This window comes from Lepisma saccharinum, chromosome 8 (assembly GCF_977018435.1).
Source record: "Lepisma saccharinum chromosome 8, izLepSacc3.1, whole genome shotgun sequence".
Lineage (NCBI taxonomy): Eukaryota > Metazoa > Arthropoda > Insecta > Zygentoma > Lepismatidae > Lepisma > Lepisma saccharinum.
In genome coordinates this window covers 70,202,646-70,222,335 of record NC_139236.1, presented here as the reverse complement: position 1 = coordinate 70,222,335, position 19,690 = coordinate 70,202,646, and the positions used below count along the sequence as shown (strand labels likewise).

General features: G+C 37.1%; 2 protein-coding genes across 5 annotated transcripts in view; one reads left to right on the top strand and one right to left on the bottom strand.

The window, feature by feature from the left end:
• The window catches only part of LOC145991103 (pyridine nucleotide-disulfide oxidoreductase domain-containing protein 2-like), a 79,188-nt gene that overhangs the window by 33,350 nt on the left and 26,148 nt on the right, over nucleotides 1-19,690 (top strand). The window contains exons 9-11 of one of the 4 annotated variants that reach the window (XR_014442007.1): nucleotides 2,366-2,519; nucleotides 3,381-3,488; nucleotides 5,936-6,121. Coding sequence is in view for 3 of the 4 variants with exons in the window: in XM_083126845.1 (XP_082982971.1) it covers nucleotides 2,366-2,519; nucleotides 3,381-3,488; nucleotides 5,889-6,077 (451 nt within the window). In the remaining variant the exon portion in view is untranslated. Of the gene's footprint in view, nucleotides 1-2,365; nucleotides 2,520-3,380; nucleotides 3,489-5,888; nucleotides 7,376-19,690 lie in introns of those variants that run through there. The other 3 variants (XM_083126845.1, XM_083126846.1, XM_083126844.1) reach the window with 3 other exon arrangements.
• LOC145991105 (BLOC-1-related complex subunit 8 homolog) overlaps nucleotides 7,413-19,690 on the bottom strand; it is a 56,059-nt gene continuing 43,781 nt past the window's right edge. Inside the window, exons 5-6 of the mRNA XM_083126847.1 lie at nucleotides 16,082-16,189; nucleotides 7,413-7,981 (exon numbers count right to left, since the gene is read on the bottom strand). Of these exons, the coding sequence (XP_082982973.1) occupies nucleotides 7,789-7,981; nucleotides 16,082-16,189 (301 nt within the window). The 3' untranslated portion in view covers nucleotides 7,413-7,788. The remainder of the gene's footprint in view (nucleotides 7,982-16,081; nucleotides 16,190-19,690) is intronic.

Sequence of the window (19,690 nt, the reverse complement as noted above, 5' to 3'; positions counted from 1 at the left end):
GTCAAGAAATATGATTTTAATGCCATGAACATTTCTATCACTCTTTCAACAGCAGGAGAAAGTGACAGTGCTCTTGCAATTTAACTCATATTCCTTTCTTCCATCCTTTAAAAACTGGATATTTTCTTGCAAGATCATTGATGAATTTACACTTTCGCTTCGTTATTTCATAAAAGTAAACTTAATAGTCAAAATTCTCAATACGCGTTTCTCTATCGCCTATGTATGACTCGAATCGAAATTGAACTGGCCGACATCTGTGACCGAGTGGTTAGCACACCGAGCCAGACCGCCAGATGCCCCGGGTTCGAATCCCAGACTGGGCATGGGTGAAGTGTCAGGAAAGTGAATTAAAATAAACCATATCAATAAATCGAAAATAACTTCTCAGACTACATGTGTTATGCAAGTCTGATTGCGAAGCAACGAGTTGGAATAATACGTAGCTACTAATGACTAGGGGTGTGCAGGACAGAACATTTTTTGGTTGGGATGGGAATTTTTTTTTTAAATCCCGACCTTTGGGATGAGAAAAATTCGCAATTTTCCGACCAAGCCAGGGAAATTTTCGGGATGGGAAATGTCAAAAATTTCCCGATGCTGAGGAAATCATGATTTTTTACGCTTCATTTTCCCTTAAGCTTTTTTTCTGAAATTTCTTAAACAAGAGCTAACAATTTCTGAGAAGTGTCAAGACACTTACAAAGCCAAAAACATCAAGAATTAACCACTTTCAAAAATGATCATTTGGAAGTCCCGACTTTTCGGGATCCCGAGTACTTGGGAAAATACCGAATGGTCATTTTAAAAAGTCGTTAATTCTCTAAGTTTTCTGCCTTGGAAGTGTCTGAAACTTCTCGGAAAATGTTAGATTTTATTCCAGAAATGCAAAAACAATCACTTAAGATGAAAACGACGTGTAGAGTTCGAGATTTCCAGAGCTTCGGGAAATTTCGAACATTTCCCATCCTGAAAATTTCCGGGAAATTGAGTTTCTCCTGTCCCGAATGTCGGGATTTGAAAAATTCCCAGTCCAGATCCCGTCCCTACCAAAAAAAATTGTCCCGCACACCCCTACCTACTGATGACTCAGTCGGGAAAGAGATCTTGTTCAGCTCCCAGATGCTAGGTGAGCATTGCTTGAATACTTAACACGCCCCAAGTGATATGATGATCCTCATGTGTGGAAGCATTCTCTATGCAGCATATTTGCTACCGTCGATGCTATACTCTTCCGAAAAAAGGAGGACATTTACCGATATCTAAAAAATCTGCCCAGACACCAGACAGACACCTAAAAAGGAGGACATGCCCGGATAAAAGAGGACGTCTGGTCACTCTAATATGGTGAGACTGATGATGAACCCCGCTCTGACAGGCATGCAAGTGTGCGACATGATCATGGAGGATAGGCGCATATCCACCAAAACCATTGCTGCATATCTGGGGATATCGCGTGATCATGTGGGTGTCAAAATATCAGAGTATCTGGACATGCGGAAGCTCAGTGCGAAATGGATCCCAAAATGTCTGAATGCTGACCAGAAGAGAACGTGTGTGCAGATGTCACGGGAGACCGTGCGCAAGTTTCAACACCCTGATGAATTTTTGCACTGTCTGGTGACTGAAGATGAAACATGGATTCACCATTATGACCCACAGACTTAACAGCAATCCATGGAGTGGCACCACAGTGGGTCTCCTCGACCGAAAAAATTCCGAAGTCAAAAGGTCAGCGGCCAAGGTTGTGGCATCGGTCTTTTTGGATAAGGACGGTATCATCCTCATAAAATATCTTAAACAGGGTGAAACCATCAATGCTGCTGTTTATTCCCAATATTTGATTGAATTGAATGAAGGAAAAACGTCTGGGAAAAATGTGCCGTGGTGTGTAATTTCTCCAGGACAATGCGCCCTCGCACAAGGCCCATCAAACCATGCAATTGCTGGTGGACCCACCCTATTTCCCTGATCTGGCCCCATCCGACTGTCACCTCTTTCCAAACCTCAAAAAAACATCTGAAGGGCACACATTTTCCATCCGAAGAGGCACTGGTTGAGGAGGTGGAGGGCTGGTTTGCAGAGCAGAACAAAACCTTCTATTTGAAAGGGTTACAAATGTTGAAACTTCGTTGTGAAACGTGTATTGACCTTCGGGGAGGCGGGGGGGGGGGGGGGTACGTTGAATAATGTATTAAAATGGTTGTTCCAGCTGTATTTTCTTCAGAGTGATTTCATGAACTTCCCCCCCCCCCCTCGTACCTATAAGATAGCTTGGTTATCTTTCGGTGCTCGTAGTATTACAGCATGTGTTTTCCAGCTAGTATGTGTGGATTAGAATACCAAAATACTGATTGCCTTTCAGGCCTTTGATTGAGATGGTAATTCCAAGTGCACTTGACCCAACAATAGCACCCAAAGGATGTCACGTGTGTCTTCTCTTCACCCAGTACACTCCATACCTGCTGCCTGGGGGAAGAACATGGGATGCCGATGCAAAGGAACAATATGCACAGAAGGTAATTAGGAGTTTATATTGTTAATGTGAGAGACAAGGAAGGGTCAGTTACTTTGGACAGTTAAATGCGTTAGAAAACAAAACTAGAATAATCTCACCAATGATACTGGATTTTTCTCTGTTAATAAAATAGAAAACTTTGGCTAATTATACATGGTAAAATCTATGAATCGGGGGATTGCGTGCACAAATGAAAGTGCAAGCATGCAGGGAAAGTAACTGTGACTGAAATGCATTCTACCATCCATACCATCCGTAATCATAATGGATTCTCCTATGAACAGCGAGGTAGCAACAATTTATTCATTTATTTCATAATGAATGGATAATGCAATACTTGGAGAAATGACAACTTTGCAAACGGAGTGAGCAGGACAATTTTTAGGTCTATTTCTTTCCAAATTGACAATAATATAAATTCAATAGAGGGCCAATACTTTAATGGTTTACCATAAACATTTACTTACGTGAAATTGTGCAACGCGGAAATACGAAATTTATAAATTTCGCGTAAGTAATTTTAAACCACGTTTACCGCATCCAACATGAAATGAAGATTTACTTTTACCTTCTGCACCTGGGATGACCATCTGCTCACCCATCTCTTAATCACGACTCTGTACTGGAGTGCGGTTTGAAAGAACCCATGTCTCGTAACTACGCTTACATGCCAAAGATGAAGTAAGTAATTTTTCTATTTTCCAGTGTAGGGGGATCAAGGGACATCCTCTGCTGGCACCCGTGTAAACTTGGTAGCTGTATGCACAAAGTAGATCCATCACTTGCTCCCTTGCATTTTCTTTACTCTAGGTGGAGGTTGAATATCTAATTGACCATTCTTGACAAGGATCTTTCGTTTCAGGTTTTCAACAACATAGAAGAATATGCTCCTGGTTTCAAGGAAAGTGTTGTAGGGAAGGAAGTGTTAAGCCCACCTGACTTGGAAAATATCTTTGGACTGACTGGTGGGGTGAGTATTGAAATTCATATACCACTTCCTGCATTTTATTGGTGTTTCTTGCCCATAATATTTTTATTTTTTAAACACAATGTCTTGTTTATTTCATTAGGTGAGTAATAAGTAGAGGCACATATTTTTGGTAAATAAAAAATAAATTTGTACCAAAACAGTCAATTTCAGGCTCAAAAGTAGCAAATAAACTAAAATTTTGGTGTTATAGCGGTGAAAAATCAAAAGCAGGATATAAAAGGACATTTTGGTTTTATAATTGTAAATATAATCCTTAATTTGATTTAAAAACTGCACTTATTAGTTATTACACAAAATAAACGTACCCCTTCTAATACCACATTTATGTAGTTACCAGAGTATTAAATTTGTTCATGTATAGGAGTCCGGTAGATATTGGTTATCAGTAAATTTTATAAAATAAAATTTCATATTGGACATCCCTACCATAAACAACCATCAGGTTGATTGATTGAGTTGGTGTTTTAAGTCCACGTTATGCACAATAAGGCTATTCAGGATTGGACCTACAGTTTAAAGTGGGATCTGAACCACTGCATGCCATCGAGGAGGCATTAAAAACTTGCATAAGGATCTCAAGTTTTTGATGCTTTCTTTTACTTTCTGGTGTTACTTTCTCCAAAATTCACATTTCTAGTTTTAGCCCACTTTTCTGCAAAATACACCTAAAATTGCACCTTCATTGTGCTTTTGAATTAGTATTTTAATTTGTGGGTCACGTGGTCTACCCCTGTTCATGACAGCTTCATGTGTTGCAAACAATTTTTGAGAAAGTTATTCTCCATGATTTCTTGCTCAACAAATACCAATGTTAAGGCTTCCGTGTGATGGTAGGTGTGCACACGATCTCCCACCACTTTGCTTGGTGGTGCAAAACTTTCCAATAGAAGGTGAAAAATCCATTAGCATGTTGCACCATAGTTTTTTGGGGCTAACATTTTGGAAAACATGCATAAATATGGAACATTTTAAAGCAGAAGGATGTTGGATTTTTGTGGTATTTTTTTTAAGCACAAAAAGGTGTTGGAAAATATTATTTTTAAAAAGTCACTATTTACATTTTATATCATATTCATGTTATTTGGCATGCATGAAAAATGTGTTTAGAACAGGCTACTGTACTACATCAACACTTTTTTTTCTTGCAACAATTAACATTTTCAGCGTTATCCCATATCAAAGTTCCTAACAAAGTAAAGAAATTTACACCGAAGTTTAGCAACACAAAGAAATGGAGGACTAATTAGCATACCATATTTACTCATGTATAATTTTCACATTTAACGCATCTGACTACCATGCTAAAGGTCCCGGGTTCGATCCCCGGCCGGTTCAAATCCGGGAACTTTTCTAACGGTGGAAGCGGCCCCGGTGCCTACCCAGCGTCGAATAACATGGGTACCTGGGGGAAACCCTGGGGGGTAAAGGCGGTCAGGGGCATGATGCTGATCACATCACCCCCACTCACGACCGGATCAAGAAAGTGTGGGGCGTTACCCCCACACCCCCTATACGCCTTCATGGCGTGGTGCTAAGCACAGGGGAACACTTTACCTTTTTTTTATAATTTTCACATTTTTCCAAAATTTTTGCCCCAAAAAACTGGGGTGCATATTATGCGTAGAATAATTTGGATGGCCAACATGCAGCCGTGTGTGTTTTCACTGTCACTGCATGTAACACATATATAACAACTTCTGCAAATAAAAGTTATCAGGTTGGGTTTCTTTAGTAATAACATTTTCTTGAGAACATGTATAAAATTGAAATGGCACTTTCCCATGATTTTTCACTTTGTAATGAAGCATTTTGAGATATCGAGAAAAGATATCTGGTGGAATAATGTCTGTATTCGCTGCATGAGAAATAATAGGAAATATCTTCCCGAGCACTACAAATCCATAATGCAATTATGTAACTGCTGCTCCACTTCTTCGAAGGAGCTGCCTTTAACTTTTCTTGCTTCTGCCATTCTCTTATATTTGCCTCACCATGTCGAATTTTTGAGCAGCAGTAATTGCAATTTGAAAACAGCAGTATAACTCTCCCTCTGTCACATTTCGTTCTTATCTACTGCCGAATAAACAAGGTAGTTACAGAAGTGGAGCTAAGGGATGCAAAGTGGAGGGTGGTGTTGGCATGGGTTGGTGACTCATTGTAGGTGCAAGACAATATTCTCATTTTGGGCCACGTAGCATAGGTCTGATGTAATTTGCTCTAGATCAGCATAGCAAGAGCTTTACAACCTACAACTAATTGTACTGTGCATTATATACGAAATATAATTTTTTGTCACTTTTTTACACTAAAAAATCAGGGTACACATTTAGATGCACCTGCATTATACATGCATAAATACTTTTTTCGTTTTCATATCAGAATATTTTCCATGGAGCTATGTCCCTTGATCAGCTGTTCTTATGTAGACAAGCAGGCAGAATGGGCACGCAGAATCCTATCCGTGGTCTCTACCTTTGTGGAAGTGGAAGTCATCCTGGTGGAGGTGTTATGGGAGCTCCAGGACGTCTTGCTGCCAAAATGGTTCTGCATAATTGGAGGAAGCTGTAGCGTGTGCAGGAGGGCATTTTATCGTACAAATGTGAATATTTAGGGTAAGTTCGCCTCATTAGAGTTGCACATTTTGGAGTGACAAATTTGAAACAAATATGATGCAAGTTGAAAGATGCCATGTGTCCAGCTTTGATCAATATTTGAGGCACAATTTTTTTTTCAATTATTTAATAACTTTGGAAAAGAATATAACCAGGGTTGGCATATTTAAAAAACAGAACTTTGTTTACTTTAACAAATGTTTTGAACATTTTTATAGTGTAGTTATTTGCAGGTTTGATAACTGACTTTTCATTCCATCTGTTCAGTGGCCGAAAACTTATATTTATTCATCATGGAACTTTACCCACACCTAGATATTCATTAACATTCAAATGTAGCCGCGTACCTGTTTATTTTCTAGATTAATTTTAGTGTCTAATTATTCTTGGAAAATAAGCCTTTCTGGCATTGTTTTGACAATTTTAAATCAAGAACCTGTAATTTTCATAAGTATGTTATAATTCACTCAGTTTATATACTCTGTCCTGGGAATCTATGAAGCATAATGGTAGAGAAGCGAGTGGGTGGCAAAGCAGTAAAAGCTGCTGCAGTCTTGTGACAGTAGTCACCGAAACTAATCGAGCAAAATAAACAGGTACGTGGATACTTTCGCATGTTTTGTTTGTTCATGAAAATGTATATTAATAAGTACCTATGGACCATGTTTCAAACACATGGTTATATTTTTTTCAAACTAGTGTTTAAAACACTTTTATAATTAAATAGTATTTGGATGAAAGTTTTCTCCTGCACTTACCATACATTATTGTTATTGCATTCACAAAAAAAATTATATTTTGGAAAACAAGAGCAGCTACTGCAGGGATATAGTGGGGCCCAGCAATTGTGGATTAGTCACGCCTGCTTGAACAGCTTTTCTTTAAGAGTATTGTAATAGTGTTTACTTTGTAACTGGAAGGAGAAACACAGTCTATTCCTTAACACTAATTATTCTTAGAAAATAAGCCTTATTGGCATTATGTTTTGAACATTTTTTGTTTAAAAAAATGCCGACCCTAAATGTATCTCAAGAACCTGTAATTTTCATAAGTATATTTTCCTTGTATATTATAATTCACTCACTTTATATACTCTGTCCAGGGAATCTCTGGAGCAAGGATGCGCATAATGATAAGAACTAGAGAAGCGAGTGGGTGCAGCCAAGCAGTACAAGCTGCTGCAGTCGTGTTCATTGGTCGAACCATCTCAAGTCACTACTTGCACAGACACTTGGTTTCATTTGCTCGCTCCAGGGATTCCTGAGACAGAGTATAGATTCTTTGGAAATAAATTTATTCCTTGTATGTACTACAAATATTTACAAAAATCACAATAAAAACATTGAATTGTGTACTGCTTATACCCTAGAAGATACCTAAGTGTACACAACTTTCGAATGCTCATGAGAAATACAACAGAGAAATTCAGTTTAAAAGGTTGAATGTTGGGCAACTAGTGTACTTTTGCTCTGATGAAAAATATGCATTTACCAGACACATTATAACCACCACAAAAACAAATGAATGTTTGTCAATTTGCCATTTACACAGTTTCATTGTACAGAATATATATTATTTACACCCCTAATACAAATTTGTAGGAATACTTCTCCAAGGCTTGTAAAGCTCTTGATGTAATAAGTGCACAAACAGGATTGTAAAGCCAACTATTTATGAATTGTTTGCGATCGCTGAAGCTCAGCTGATGAGTGACGTGCCTGAGACATGATCGACTCCACACGAGATGCAGTCTCTCGTGCTGTTTCTCGCAGTGCATCTGAAAGCTCCGGTAGGTCTGGTAACTCCAGTGAAATGTGTGCAGACAATCGCTTGTACATTGATGGCTCCTTCTTCTGTTTGCTAGAATCACAAGAAAAAAAAATCAACTACAAAGGAAAAATAGAGATAGAACATTACAAACAAGGAAAGACATGTCTTTGTGCTTCCACCTGGAGAAACAACATAAATGTAGGGTGAAAGTGAGAAGACATGTGTATGGTTCACTCCCTGAACTGAGCTATCTGATATAGTTAAGTGTTAAACTGTTCACAGGTACAGGTATTCCTAAGCAAATTGTCCATCACAATGTTTATTCTTTGTGAGTTTGAATGATTGAATCAAAATGTCAAACAAACTGCTGACCACCTCTGCACAAGGATACGTAAATACCCAGCCCTTAAAACACACACGATGCAAGAGAAAAACAAATAAAAATTGTCATGGCCAAATTACTAAGCAATACTTGTGCATCCCATTGTACAGAATTGTAAGAAGCCAGTCTGAAAGTTATGACATGTAGTGCCAACTTGATTTTTTTTAAAAAACTGCCTTTTTTCAAATGCAGACTGAAAATATGGAACAAGAATATAAAAAAATATGTACAATGCAGTTTAAGATAAATCTAGAAACACAAACACTGATTAACAGATGACAACATACATTCCTGTCGATCCCTAAAATATGCAAATGAACCTGACCCTCTCATGTCATGGGTGGACTCCTGCAGGTTTAGTTTTATTCTTATGATGCAGTGCAATATGGTAACACAAGAGTGTCATATTTAGGGAGTAATCTTACACTTGCTTTAATGAATAAGGGTTGGCACAAAATTGTGGTGGTAATGCTCTGATGTGTAACTGCAACACTCACTAGAGATTAAATTGGGCAATTCCACACGAAAAAGGACAGAAAATTAAAGTGCATTTTTTTTAAAAAAATACTTAATATAGCTTAAATATCTATAATGTTTTAAATTTTCACTTCAGTTACGTACTTCACCTACTCTCTCATGTGACCCAGGAGAATATATTTTTGGAAATATATGTGTGTAAAAAAAAAGAGATTACTTGAAAAGCAAAATTAACGAAATTGAAACAGCAAAAATAAAAATATCAGATTTATATAAAGGTGTAAATGAGTTTAGAAAGGGGTGGCAACCTAAAGTAAACTTGATAAAAGATAAAGACGGTGATTTTCTAGCTGACCCAAGCGATATTCTAAATAGATGGAAGAACTACTTTAATGACCTTTTAAATGTCCATGTAGGAGATAGATCAGAAGTGAATGAAGTACACACAGCAGAATCTTTAGTTCCAGAACCTAACTTAATTGAAGTTAAAGATGCTATTAAAAGGCTAAAGAATAACAAAGCACCTGGCATTGATTTAATACCAGCTGAGTTAATTAAATATGGTGGAAATTCATTAATATGTCAAATTCATAAATTAATTTGTTTAATATGGAATAAAGAAGAAATCCCTCAACAGTGGAAAGAATCCATAATTGTTCCTGTGTTTAAAAAAGGTGATAAAATGAACTGCAATAATTACCGTGGAATTTCTCTACTCTCAACAACATATAAAATATTATCTAACATTCTTTTAACAAAACTAACCCCATATGCTAATGAAATTATAGGTGATTATCAATGTGGATTTAAACGTAACCGATCAACTACAGATCAAAGTTTTCACATCAGACAGACACTTGAAAAAAAGTGGGAATATAATCAAAATGTCCATCAGCTATTCATTGATTTCAAAAAAGCATATGATTCGGTCAAAAGAGATAAATTATATAATATATTAGTAGAGTTTGGAATACCTAAGAAGCTTGTTAGTATGATAAAAATATGCACCAGTGAAACAGAAAGTAAAATTCGTGTGGGTATCAATATGTCTGACAAATTTACAATTCATGATGGGTTAAAACAAGGAGATGCATTATCTCCATTGCTCTTTAATTTTGCCTTAGAATATGCTGTTAGGAAGGTAAAAGAAACTAAAGAAGGGCTAAAATTAAATGGTGTGACTCAGTTGTTAGCATATGCAGATGATGTAGACTTACTAGGGGATGATGTGATTACAATTAAGAATAATGCTAAAATATTTTTCAAAACTGCTAAAGAGATAGGTTTGGAAGTTAACAAAGAGAAAACTAAATAAATGCTTACAGGCCGAAACCAAGTGTTAGGTAATAATCAAAATCTAATTATTGATAACAACTCGTTTGAACCAGTTTCCAAATTCAAATACTTAGGAGTAATATTAACAAATGAAAATTATATTAAAGAGGAAATAAAAAGTAGGCTTAATTCAGGAAATGCATGTTACTTCTCTCTTCATAAACTTCTGTCTTCTCGTTTAATATCTAAGAAACTAAAAGTTAAAATTTACAAAACCGTAATTTTGCCTGTAGTATTATATGGATGTGAAACTTGGTCCCTTACATTGAAAGAGGAACATAAATTGAGAGTATTTGAAAATAAGATTCTCAGGAAAATCTTTGGACCTAAAAGGGATGTGGAGAAGGTTACATAATTTAGAACTACATAATTTGTATTCATGTCCAGATATTATTAGAATAATTAAATCAAGAAGACTTAGGTGGGCAGGCCATGTGGCACGAATGGAAGAGGAAAGAGGAGTTTACAGGATTTTTGTTAGGAAACCTGATGGTAAGAGACCTATAGGAAGGCAAAGACGAAGATGGAGGGACAACGTTGAGATGGACCTAAGGGAAATCGGTAGGGATGGAAAAGAGTATATAGATCTTGCTCAAGATAGGGAAAGATGGAAGGCCTGTGTTGCTGCAGCCATGAACCTTCGAGTTTAAGAAGGCTAGAGAGTTAGTTAGTTAGTGTGTGTATTATTAATCACCATTACTACCTGTTGTTATAGTAAGAGTTCGAGAGGCTTTATTTACTGTATAACCTGAAAACTACGGAGTAACAGAAGTTGTTGTTATTATGTGCAAACTATTAGCTCTAAACAAAAACTGTCAATGCATATTCTAAAGAACAGAAATACCAATCAAGCAATATAACGTTTACATGTATTTCTACATTAAAGCAGCAGTTACTAGTATTAGACATCCTACTGATGTTACTTTTTGTACATGAGGTTTGCTATGCTGCCCCGCTTTGTTGTCACATCTCGGACTTTGAAATTTTCGAGATGGTGTTTTTTTTTTCGTTAAAGAGTACATCTATGCACCTTACATTCGAAGAAATATGGTACATAAATACATATTCAAAAACAGTTCAATAATATTTGTTATATTATTAACATTGCTTAAAATTGGGCTGTAAGAGAAGAATATAGAACTATTTGTGCATTGTTTCTCATGGTAAAGTGTTTGTTACTGGGATGACAATTTAAAAATCAAAGCTATTCCATGTATTGCACGCGAGGGGTGTAGAAATAGATACCCTCACATTCTTGGCCACAGTGGAGTTGGTGTGATCAGCACCATGCTCTGGTTGCCTTTACCTCCCCTCCCATACCTATTGATGATTCTGATATCATGATTCTGATATCATCCACCCCACACTTCTTGGTAAAAATTTATCAAGTCAGTCCACTAAAAAATGCTGTAACAGGGTTCAGTCACAACATCATGAGTTTCTGAACATTTTAATAAGTGCTTTGGAAAAGGTGTTTGATGATAACCTTGCCACTGAAGGTTTGTCTCTTCAATTTAATCTAATTAACAACACGATTGACCTAAAGAGGCAGAAAAGTGACATAATGCAAAAAATACAAATTAGGCCGGGTTATTTATGCAACTGCCTCGAAAATCTTCACTGAGAAAAAATAAATATAATCCATGCAAGATTTCAACACAAAGAAAAGTACATTACCTTGTAAAATCAAACTGCTAGAAAGGCATCTCAATGCAGACTACATATCATCATTTATTTTACTGGGTATAAGCCTACAGAAGAAACATGCCAATCAATTGAACAGAAAAGAATAAAACATGCGACAACAAAAGAAAAAAATGCAATGAAATACAACTAAATACTGCAGAATTATACACGTTCTTACAACACCAATTTCACAACATCACACCCACAATAACCAAAACAAATTGGGTAAAATGCTATTTGTGTGTTCACAGATATCAATATAAGTTATGTACATTTTTGAAATGTAGTAGAAAACAAAAAAATATAATAAATAGCGAAAACTCAAGGCACTTAGGAGCTGTCTCCTTCCTGACCCACATTACTACACTTTAGGGATGGGCAAGTATAAAATTGTCAAAAAAATGAAAAATTTATCGATAACCATTATTTTATCAATCTGATATAAAATTGTAAATGGCTCATTGACCTCCTTAATAATTGTATGTTACCAGATGAACCAAGCTTGTATAGCGCAAAAGAAGCTGGAAATTTAGATATTTACTTTAAAAAAGAAGTATGGAATGGAGACTGGGTTTATATCCATAAAAATAACAAAATGGACAATATTGCACTAAATCCTATTAAATCTACTGAGCCTATATTGGCCAATACCAATAGAGTACCGATTAACCTGTCCTATCCTTACTACACTTTGACAATGGAAAAGGAAAAAAACAACTAAATTTATGTTTCACTCGCTTTTATAAAAACACACAAAATGGTAAAATGTCATTTCCTGAAAATTCATAAGGAAACTGAAGCAAGGTACATGTTGGACTGTAGCCTAGGTTAAGGTTCTAATACAGTTCATTTGAAAACCCCACGCACTCATACTAAAAAAAATGCTACTAAGGCATTCAGCTGGATGAGTTGGGAAGCTTGCTAGGAAGGATTGGTATGACCTTGAAGAATTAGTTTGTTATATTTAGAGCAGTGCCGCTGTTACAGTCCTCGGTGTGAGACATACAATCACAGTTTGTCAACAATGCCTTTTAAGCACATCGCCCACTGAGACATGGAGAAACACAGCAACAGAACTTCTATTGAAATCAAATGGTGTAACACCTACTACAGGGAAACGTCGAGAACCAAAGCACAGAATTTCCATGCCAGAAGTCTGCACAGGTTATCGCCCACTGAGATGCTGGAAATGCATCAGTTGCATTCTGTTGCCGTGTAGCTACATGCCTCAATGGCTGTTAAACTTTACGTGCACAGAGCGAATCGCTATGTTGGAAGCATATTTTGAGTATGTCACATAAAAGATGTGTGGAGAAATGGAGAAATCTATTTCCAGATGATACGGCACCAGGTAAAACTGCAATGGATGATTGTTTCAAATTTAGTTTCAATATACGAGTCATTCCATGCCAAATCAACACAGATATGTGCAATTTCCAACCTGACCATCACCGATTTTCATGAAATTTGGGGAGTTGAAACTATGCATGGAACTTAGTAACTATGAAAATTTTTAGTTTCGTTTGTCTTGTAATTGTTAAATTATTCAAGGTCAAAGTTAGCATAAATTGCCCTTTTTGAGCCCGCTTAGCTGTACTAAATGTGCTGTAACTCCACCCCTATTTTGCGTAGGAAGATCAAATAAAGCTTATTGTACAGGGAATTGAACAAGCTTTCCAGCGATATATATAAAAATATAATTTTATCACGTGACCTTGACCTTTGACCTTGAATATCTCAAAACATGTCATCACCAAAAATCATGAAAAAAATATATTTGGTCCCTCATGCCATACTCTAAAACATATCAAAATATGATTCTGGGACTGCAATGGGATCAGAAGATAAAAAATAATATGTGTAACTATGTAACTGATAAAAGCCTCATTACATGAACTATGACGAGTCAAATGTCCCTTAACACCCCCTACAAAATGTAAAGGAGTTATCCTGGGTATAATTGGTCATGAAAGACATAGGTTAGGTGCAGGTTCGGCATATTATTGACCGCCATATTGAATTCAACGTAAAAATTTCAAAGGAAAGGGGTTGATGTGATATATCATATCAGGCTAAAATTTCACGAGAAATGAAGTGACGAAGGTTTTTCCAACGTATCTTTAGCCAGCAAAAAGTTATACGCATATCTTTGACTTACGATATATGCTTATTATAATGTTGTCAATGTTCCTGTGAGCACACCCGTTTACGTCTCTCACACTCAACACAGAACAATTGGCAATGTAGCAGGTGTAACATCATCGCAGGCAGCAACTATGCCTTCTTTCAGATGGTCAATATCATGGATTTTGAATACATGCACCATTCTCTTCAAATGTTTTTGAAGGTAAAAGTCCTCCTAAGATGTTAGATCTGGGGAATGTGCAGGCCTTTTAATAAAACCCTGTGTGCCAATCAATCGACCTAGAAAATTACCATGAAGAAATTGCCAAAATGTTCACATAGTGTGGTCACAGTCTGTCCTGTTTCAAAACTCTTAAAAAATGCCATATCCCGTAAGCAAGGATGAAAAACTTGTTCACTTAACAAATCCAAGAAGCCCTCACCAATTTTAAGGTTCCGTTGTTGAATATGGATCAACCATTCCCGTTCTCCATATACTATACCACATCATTAGCTTACCAGCAACAACCATTCGGCTGGGATCTGTCTACTGTAGATTATCAAATCACAGGTATTGCATATTCTTTTTATTAACTTCACCGTGAACATAAAAAATAGCCTTGTCACTGAAGATTTTTTCATTCCAAAGGAAGTGTTTGTTTGAAATACTTTTCCCAATATTCTTCACTATTCAACTATTTGGTTAATGTCGCTGATTAAAATCATATGCAATGGTGCGTATACTTCTTTCTCTCCCGAGATGTCAGCGTGATCTCGATGAGTTCCTAACACGTTAGAAGCATTCTAATGCTTTGTTTTTAACACCTCGAAAAGGAGAAAATGGTTACAAGTATGCAGTAATAACTTTTTGCTGGCTAAAGATATGTTGGAAAAACCTTCGCCGCTTCATTTCTCGTGAAATTCTAGCCTGATTTGATATATCACATCACCCCCTTTCCTTTGAAATTTTTGTGTTGAATTCAATATGGCAGTCAATAATATGCTGGACCTGCACTTGACACACAAGGCTAGGGATCTCCCTGTGCTTAACCTATTTATTTCATGACCAATTATACCCAGGATAACTCCTTTACATTTTGTAGGGGGTGTTAAGGGACATCTGACTCGTCATAGTTCATGTAATGAGGATTTTATCAGTCACATAGTTACACATATTATTTTTTATCTTCTGATCCCATGGCAGTCATAGAATCATATTTTGATATGTTTTAGAGTATGGCATGAGGGACCAAATATATTTTTTTCATGATTTTTGGTGATGCCACGTTTTTTGAGATATTCAAGGTCAAGGTCACGTGATAAAATTATATTTTATTCAAAGGTAGGACTGTTATATATCACTGGACAGCTTGTTCAATTTCCTGTACAATAAGCTTTATTTGATCTTCCTACGCAAAATAGGGGCGGAGTTACGGCACATTTAGTACAGCTAAGCAGGTTCAAAAAGGGCAATTTATGCTAACTTTGACCTTGAATAATTTAACAATTACAAGACAAACGAGACTCAAAATTCCCATAGTTACTAAGTCCCATGCATAGTTTCAACTCCCCAAATTTCATGAAAATCAATGATGGTCAGGTTGGGGGCTGTCTTGATTTCGCATGGAATGACTCATACGTATTTCAACGTGCAGAAAGTGATTTGCAGTCTTGTCAGTGTGTTACCGACCTCAGAGACTGCAGTATTATACACATTTAGTTTAACATTTATTTTTTGTGTATTTCAAGATTTAGTTAACAAATGCAAGTATTTGTTATGTTGACAAGTTCAAGAAATCAGAAGCAAACAATTCTCAAACTTTGAGTGTGGGGACTTTTGGAAAGCTCTGTATTTAGACATTTTACCATTTGTATTCTTTGTATTTTGTTTTTCTACAGGTCTAACATAACTATGAAAACACATTATGTTTTTAACACTTTTCTACTCAAAAATTCAAGATGTTTGGCAGAATATATGTATCACAAGACCACTTCAATAATTTTAATGCTTCTAGAAGGAGTCAATCGTTTTGCACCTTTCAAAGAAGACACCCATGCCACCCATTTACATACTGATCAACCATGCACGACTACAGGCATGCTGCTATGAACATCAACCACCAAAATTAGCACACAACGTGCACTTCACTAACAACTCAAATAATGAAAAAAAAAAAAGTCCCTACCGTCTGCTTTCTTCATATTTTAGCTGCTGCCTTGTGAACATAGCATTCTTCAGAAGTTCTTGCATGTTCAGCAGATGATCGTCCGCATCTTCCATGGACTTCACAGCCCTGCAAGAGTTGATGAGTGCAAGAATATTAGTGATTTCCCTGGTGAAATTTTTTGAAAGAAAGAAAGAAAAATGCACTGAAAGCAACTGAAATGTTTGTAATAATAAAACTGGATACAAGAGCAATTTATCTTATTCTACAAGATTTTGAAGTATCATCTGTAACTGTTATTTTTAACAGGTAACATCAAAAACAATCTGTTCTAAAATTATTTGTGTTCTCTTAGGAAGCAAGACAAAAACCATTGAAATTTATAAAAAAAAATATATTTCCATTTGTTTTTTTAAGCAAAACAAAACCATTGATTGATTGATTTGTTTGTTGTCTAAAGTGGGATCCAAACCCGAGTAGTGTAAAAGTATTGTTTCTACGCAGCACTTTGTAGATATGCATTTGTAGCCTCTTTTTTTTTATCAATTGAATATCACTTTTTGACATATTTTGACAATTTTTTGTCGATGTTTTAGCGTTTAGCGATGTTTTAGTAAAATTTCCCTTTTTTCCCACTCGCACTTGGTAGGTATGCATTTGTAGCCTTTTTTTTATCAATTGAATATCAGTTTTTGACATATTTTGACAATTTTTTGTCGATGTTTTAGCGTTTAGCGATGTTTTAGTAAAATTTCCCTTTTTTTCCCACTCACACTTGGTAGGTATATCACGATCTTACGTGATATAACTTAACCTATCCTCTTTTTTTATTACGTGCTAAACTACACGAGAGCCTCTACATGCTTTGACCTACTTTAGAGTAGACCTAAAAAGACAGTTCTGCAACCGAAAGTGGAGCTTGGAGTGGGGCTCGGTGGAGCTCGACTTAATGGTTTTCTCTTGTAAGGCATAAGCCCCATTTTTTCGCAGTGTTGCCAACACCTCACTCGATCACGATCTTACGTGATATAACTTAACCTATCTTACGATTTTTTTTACAATCTTCAGTGATATAACTTAACCTATCATTTTTTTTTTTATTTGCACACCGAACTGTAGTAGACCCAAATGGAGAGAGTTCACCAACCGAAAGTGGGGCTCGGTGGGGCTCGACTTAATGGTTTGCTCTTGTAAGACACAAGCCTTATTTTCTCGCAGTGTTGCCAACATCTTACTCGATCACGATCTTACGTGATATAACTTAACCTATCTTACGATTTTTTTTTTTACGATCTTCAGTGACCTATCATTTTTTTTTATTTGCACACCGAACTAACTTACATTATATTTTATATAACCTTGTTGATTTTTTTTTAGTAAGTGGCAATTTTTTTAGGAATATTTTTTAAAACTGCTCCGTGACCCTCTCGTTCTTCACGTCGTGGATGAAGGACTTCTCTGCGACCAGGATGACGCTGCATAGAGTATCGGCAGGCAGCGCGTCGTGGAACTCGCAGACGATCTTGATGTTGGTGCGATCGTTGACCACGACCTGCTTCCTTTTCGTGGTATTGATGACGGACATGGGTCTGTGGGTTTTGAATTCGCTGGGCGTGTAGTACACGTCGACGTTTCCCTCGGTCACGCGCTTGTAAGCCGTGTAAGCTTCGTAAAGTTTGAGGTAATCATCTTTGGTCATGTCGAGGTTGTAATTCTCGCGTGGGAACACTTCGTTGCGTCCATTCTTGAGATAAACGTTCTTGATCTTGCAGTCGTCGAACTTGCTGGAATCTTTTTCCTGATTCTTATCGCGCCCGGTCTGAAAGAGTACAATGACAAAATCTGGCATGTCGAACTGTATGTTGTTGAATTGAGTCGCGTGCCTTTCCACAAACTCCAAATAAGCCTTCGCCGTGGGCCACACGATGCTCGTGACGATCTGATCGACCGAATCCGTCGTACGATATCCCGTGTCGAAGTATTCGCCCCACGCTTTCTTCAAGATCGTGATCAGAAAATTTCTCTCTCGCACGTCTATGGCGGTTCTCAGCCCTTTAAATTGCACCTTGTCGCTGTCGGCCTGCTGCACGACGTACTTTTTCTTGGTCAACGCGAAAAAGTTTTTCAGTACGAATTCAACCTTCACACGCAGTTCGGGAACCAACTGCTCGTGCAGGTAATCGATCAAGCTGGCCTGATCGCGTTTATCCATGAGTATGAAAAGCGAATCCGTATCCATGTACATCATGCGCGGTCGCTGGGGTTCGAGGGGAAATTTTCGACCACGTCGCGCGATTTCAGTAGGATGGTTCTCGACAGAAAAGTAACTAGAGACGCGCAAGCGCGGGGTTCTTCGAAACGAACGAGCCCCCAACGTTTTCCCGTACGGCAGGTTGGTTCACGTGAGCGCGAATTTCTTCGGGAATGTCTTTCAGCTCGTACATCTGACCGTACATGCTGTTCATCATCAACTTCGCCGTGTTCTGTTTAGCGTCCATTTCGAGCAATTTTTGCCCCAGGCGGCAAGGTCTTCTTGCAATTCTTGACTTCCTTGATTTTTTTACGCAAGGTCATGATCTTGCGAATGCACATGGCGTTGAGCGTGTGGGGCAAAAAATACACGTGGAGATCCGTTTCCGTGCAGCCGGTTGGGGATTCGTACTGCCGCGATAAACATCCACTTCCGTGCCTGGTGGAACGGACGTTTGTCGGTGTGGAATTCGCGCCTCTAAAAGTTCACGTTGAAGGGCGACCATGACGCTCAGGTAGAGGGACGTATGAACCCCGAGAAAATTCTATATAAAATAACATACCTGGAAATTATATTCACAGTATAGATTGAATTTTGATTTTTGTATTCCCCCGAGAAATTCTATATAAAATAACATACCTGAAATTCTATTCACAGTATAGATTGAATTTTTTGAGTTTTGTAATCACCCCCAAGAAATTGTATATAAAATAACATACCTGAAAATTGTATTCACAGTATAGATTGAATTCTTGAGTTGTTTTTTTTTGTATTCGCACCCAAGAAATTCTATATAAATAACATACTTGAAATTCTATTCACAGTATAGATTGAATTTTTGAGTTTTTTTTTGTATTCACACCCAAGAAATTCTATATAAAATAACATACCTGAAAATTGTATCGCTATTATATACTAGATACTTTTTGATTTCTGTGATTTTGGAGAAAGCAATGGCATCCACCACCAGTTTTTCAATCTTAAAAAATAATAAAACTGAATGTGTTACTTGTGGGAAGCTAATCTCAAGGAACAATTTATCGGTACACAGGGCAAGATGTAGCGAAACAGGTTCGAGAATTAATCGTTCGTTACCTTCTAAGCCTTGTGCTCGATGCGGAAAGATGATCAGCATTACACATTTAAGTAAACACCTGAAAATTTGCAAACCATCGACCGAACGAGGAACATTGAAAAGAAAAATCGATGATCCAGAAACGGAAGCTTCCACTTCCAAACAAGTTAAATTATCTAATGAACGCAAACCGATTAGATCTGCATTCAACCGTCATTTTCAGGATTTCTCTTTTACTTCGGAACCAGGCTGCGACATTCTTAGTTTCTTGCGTGAAACGAAAACATCCGTGATAAATATTCTA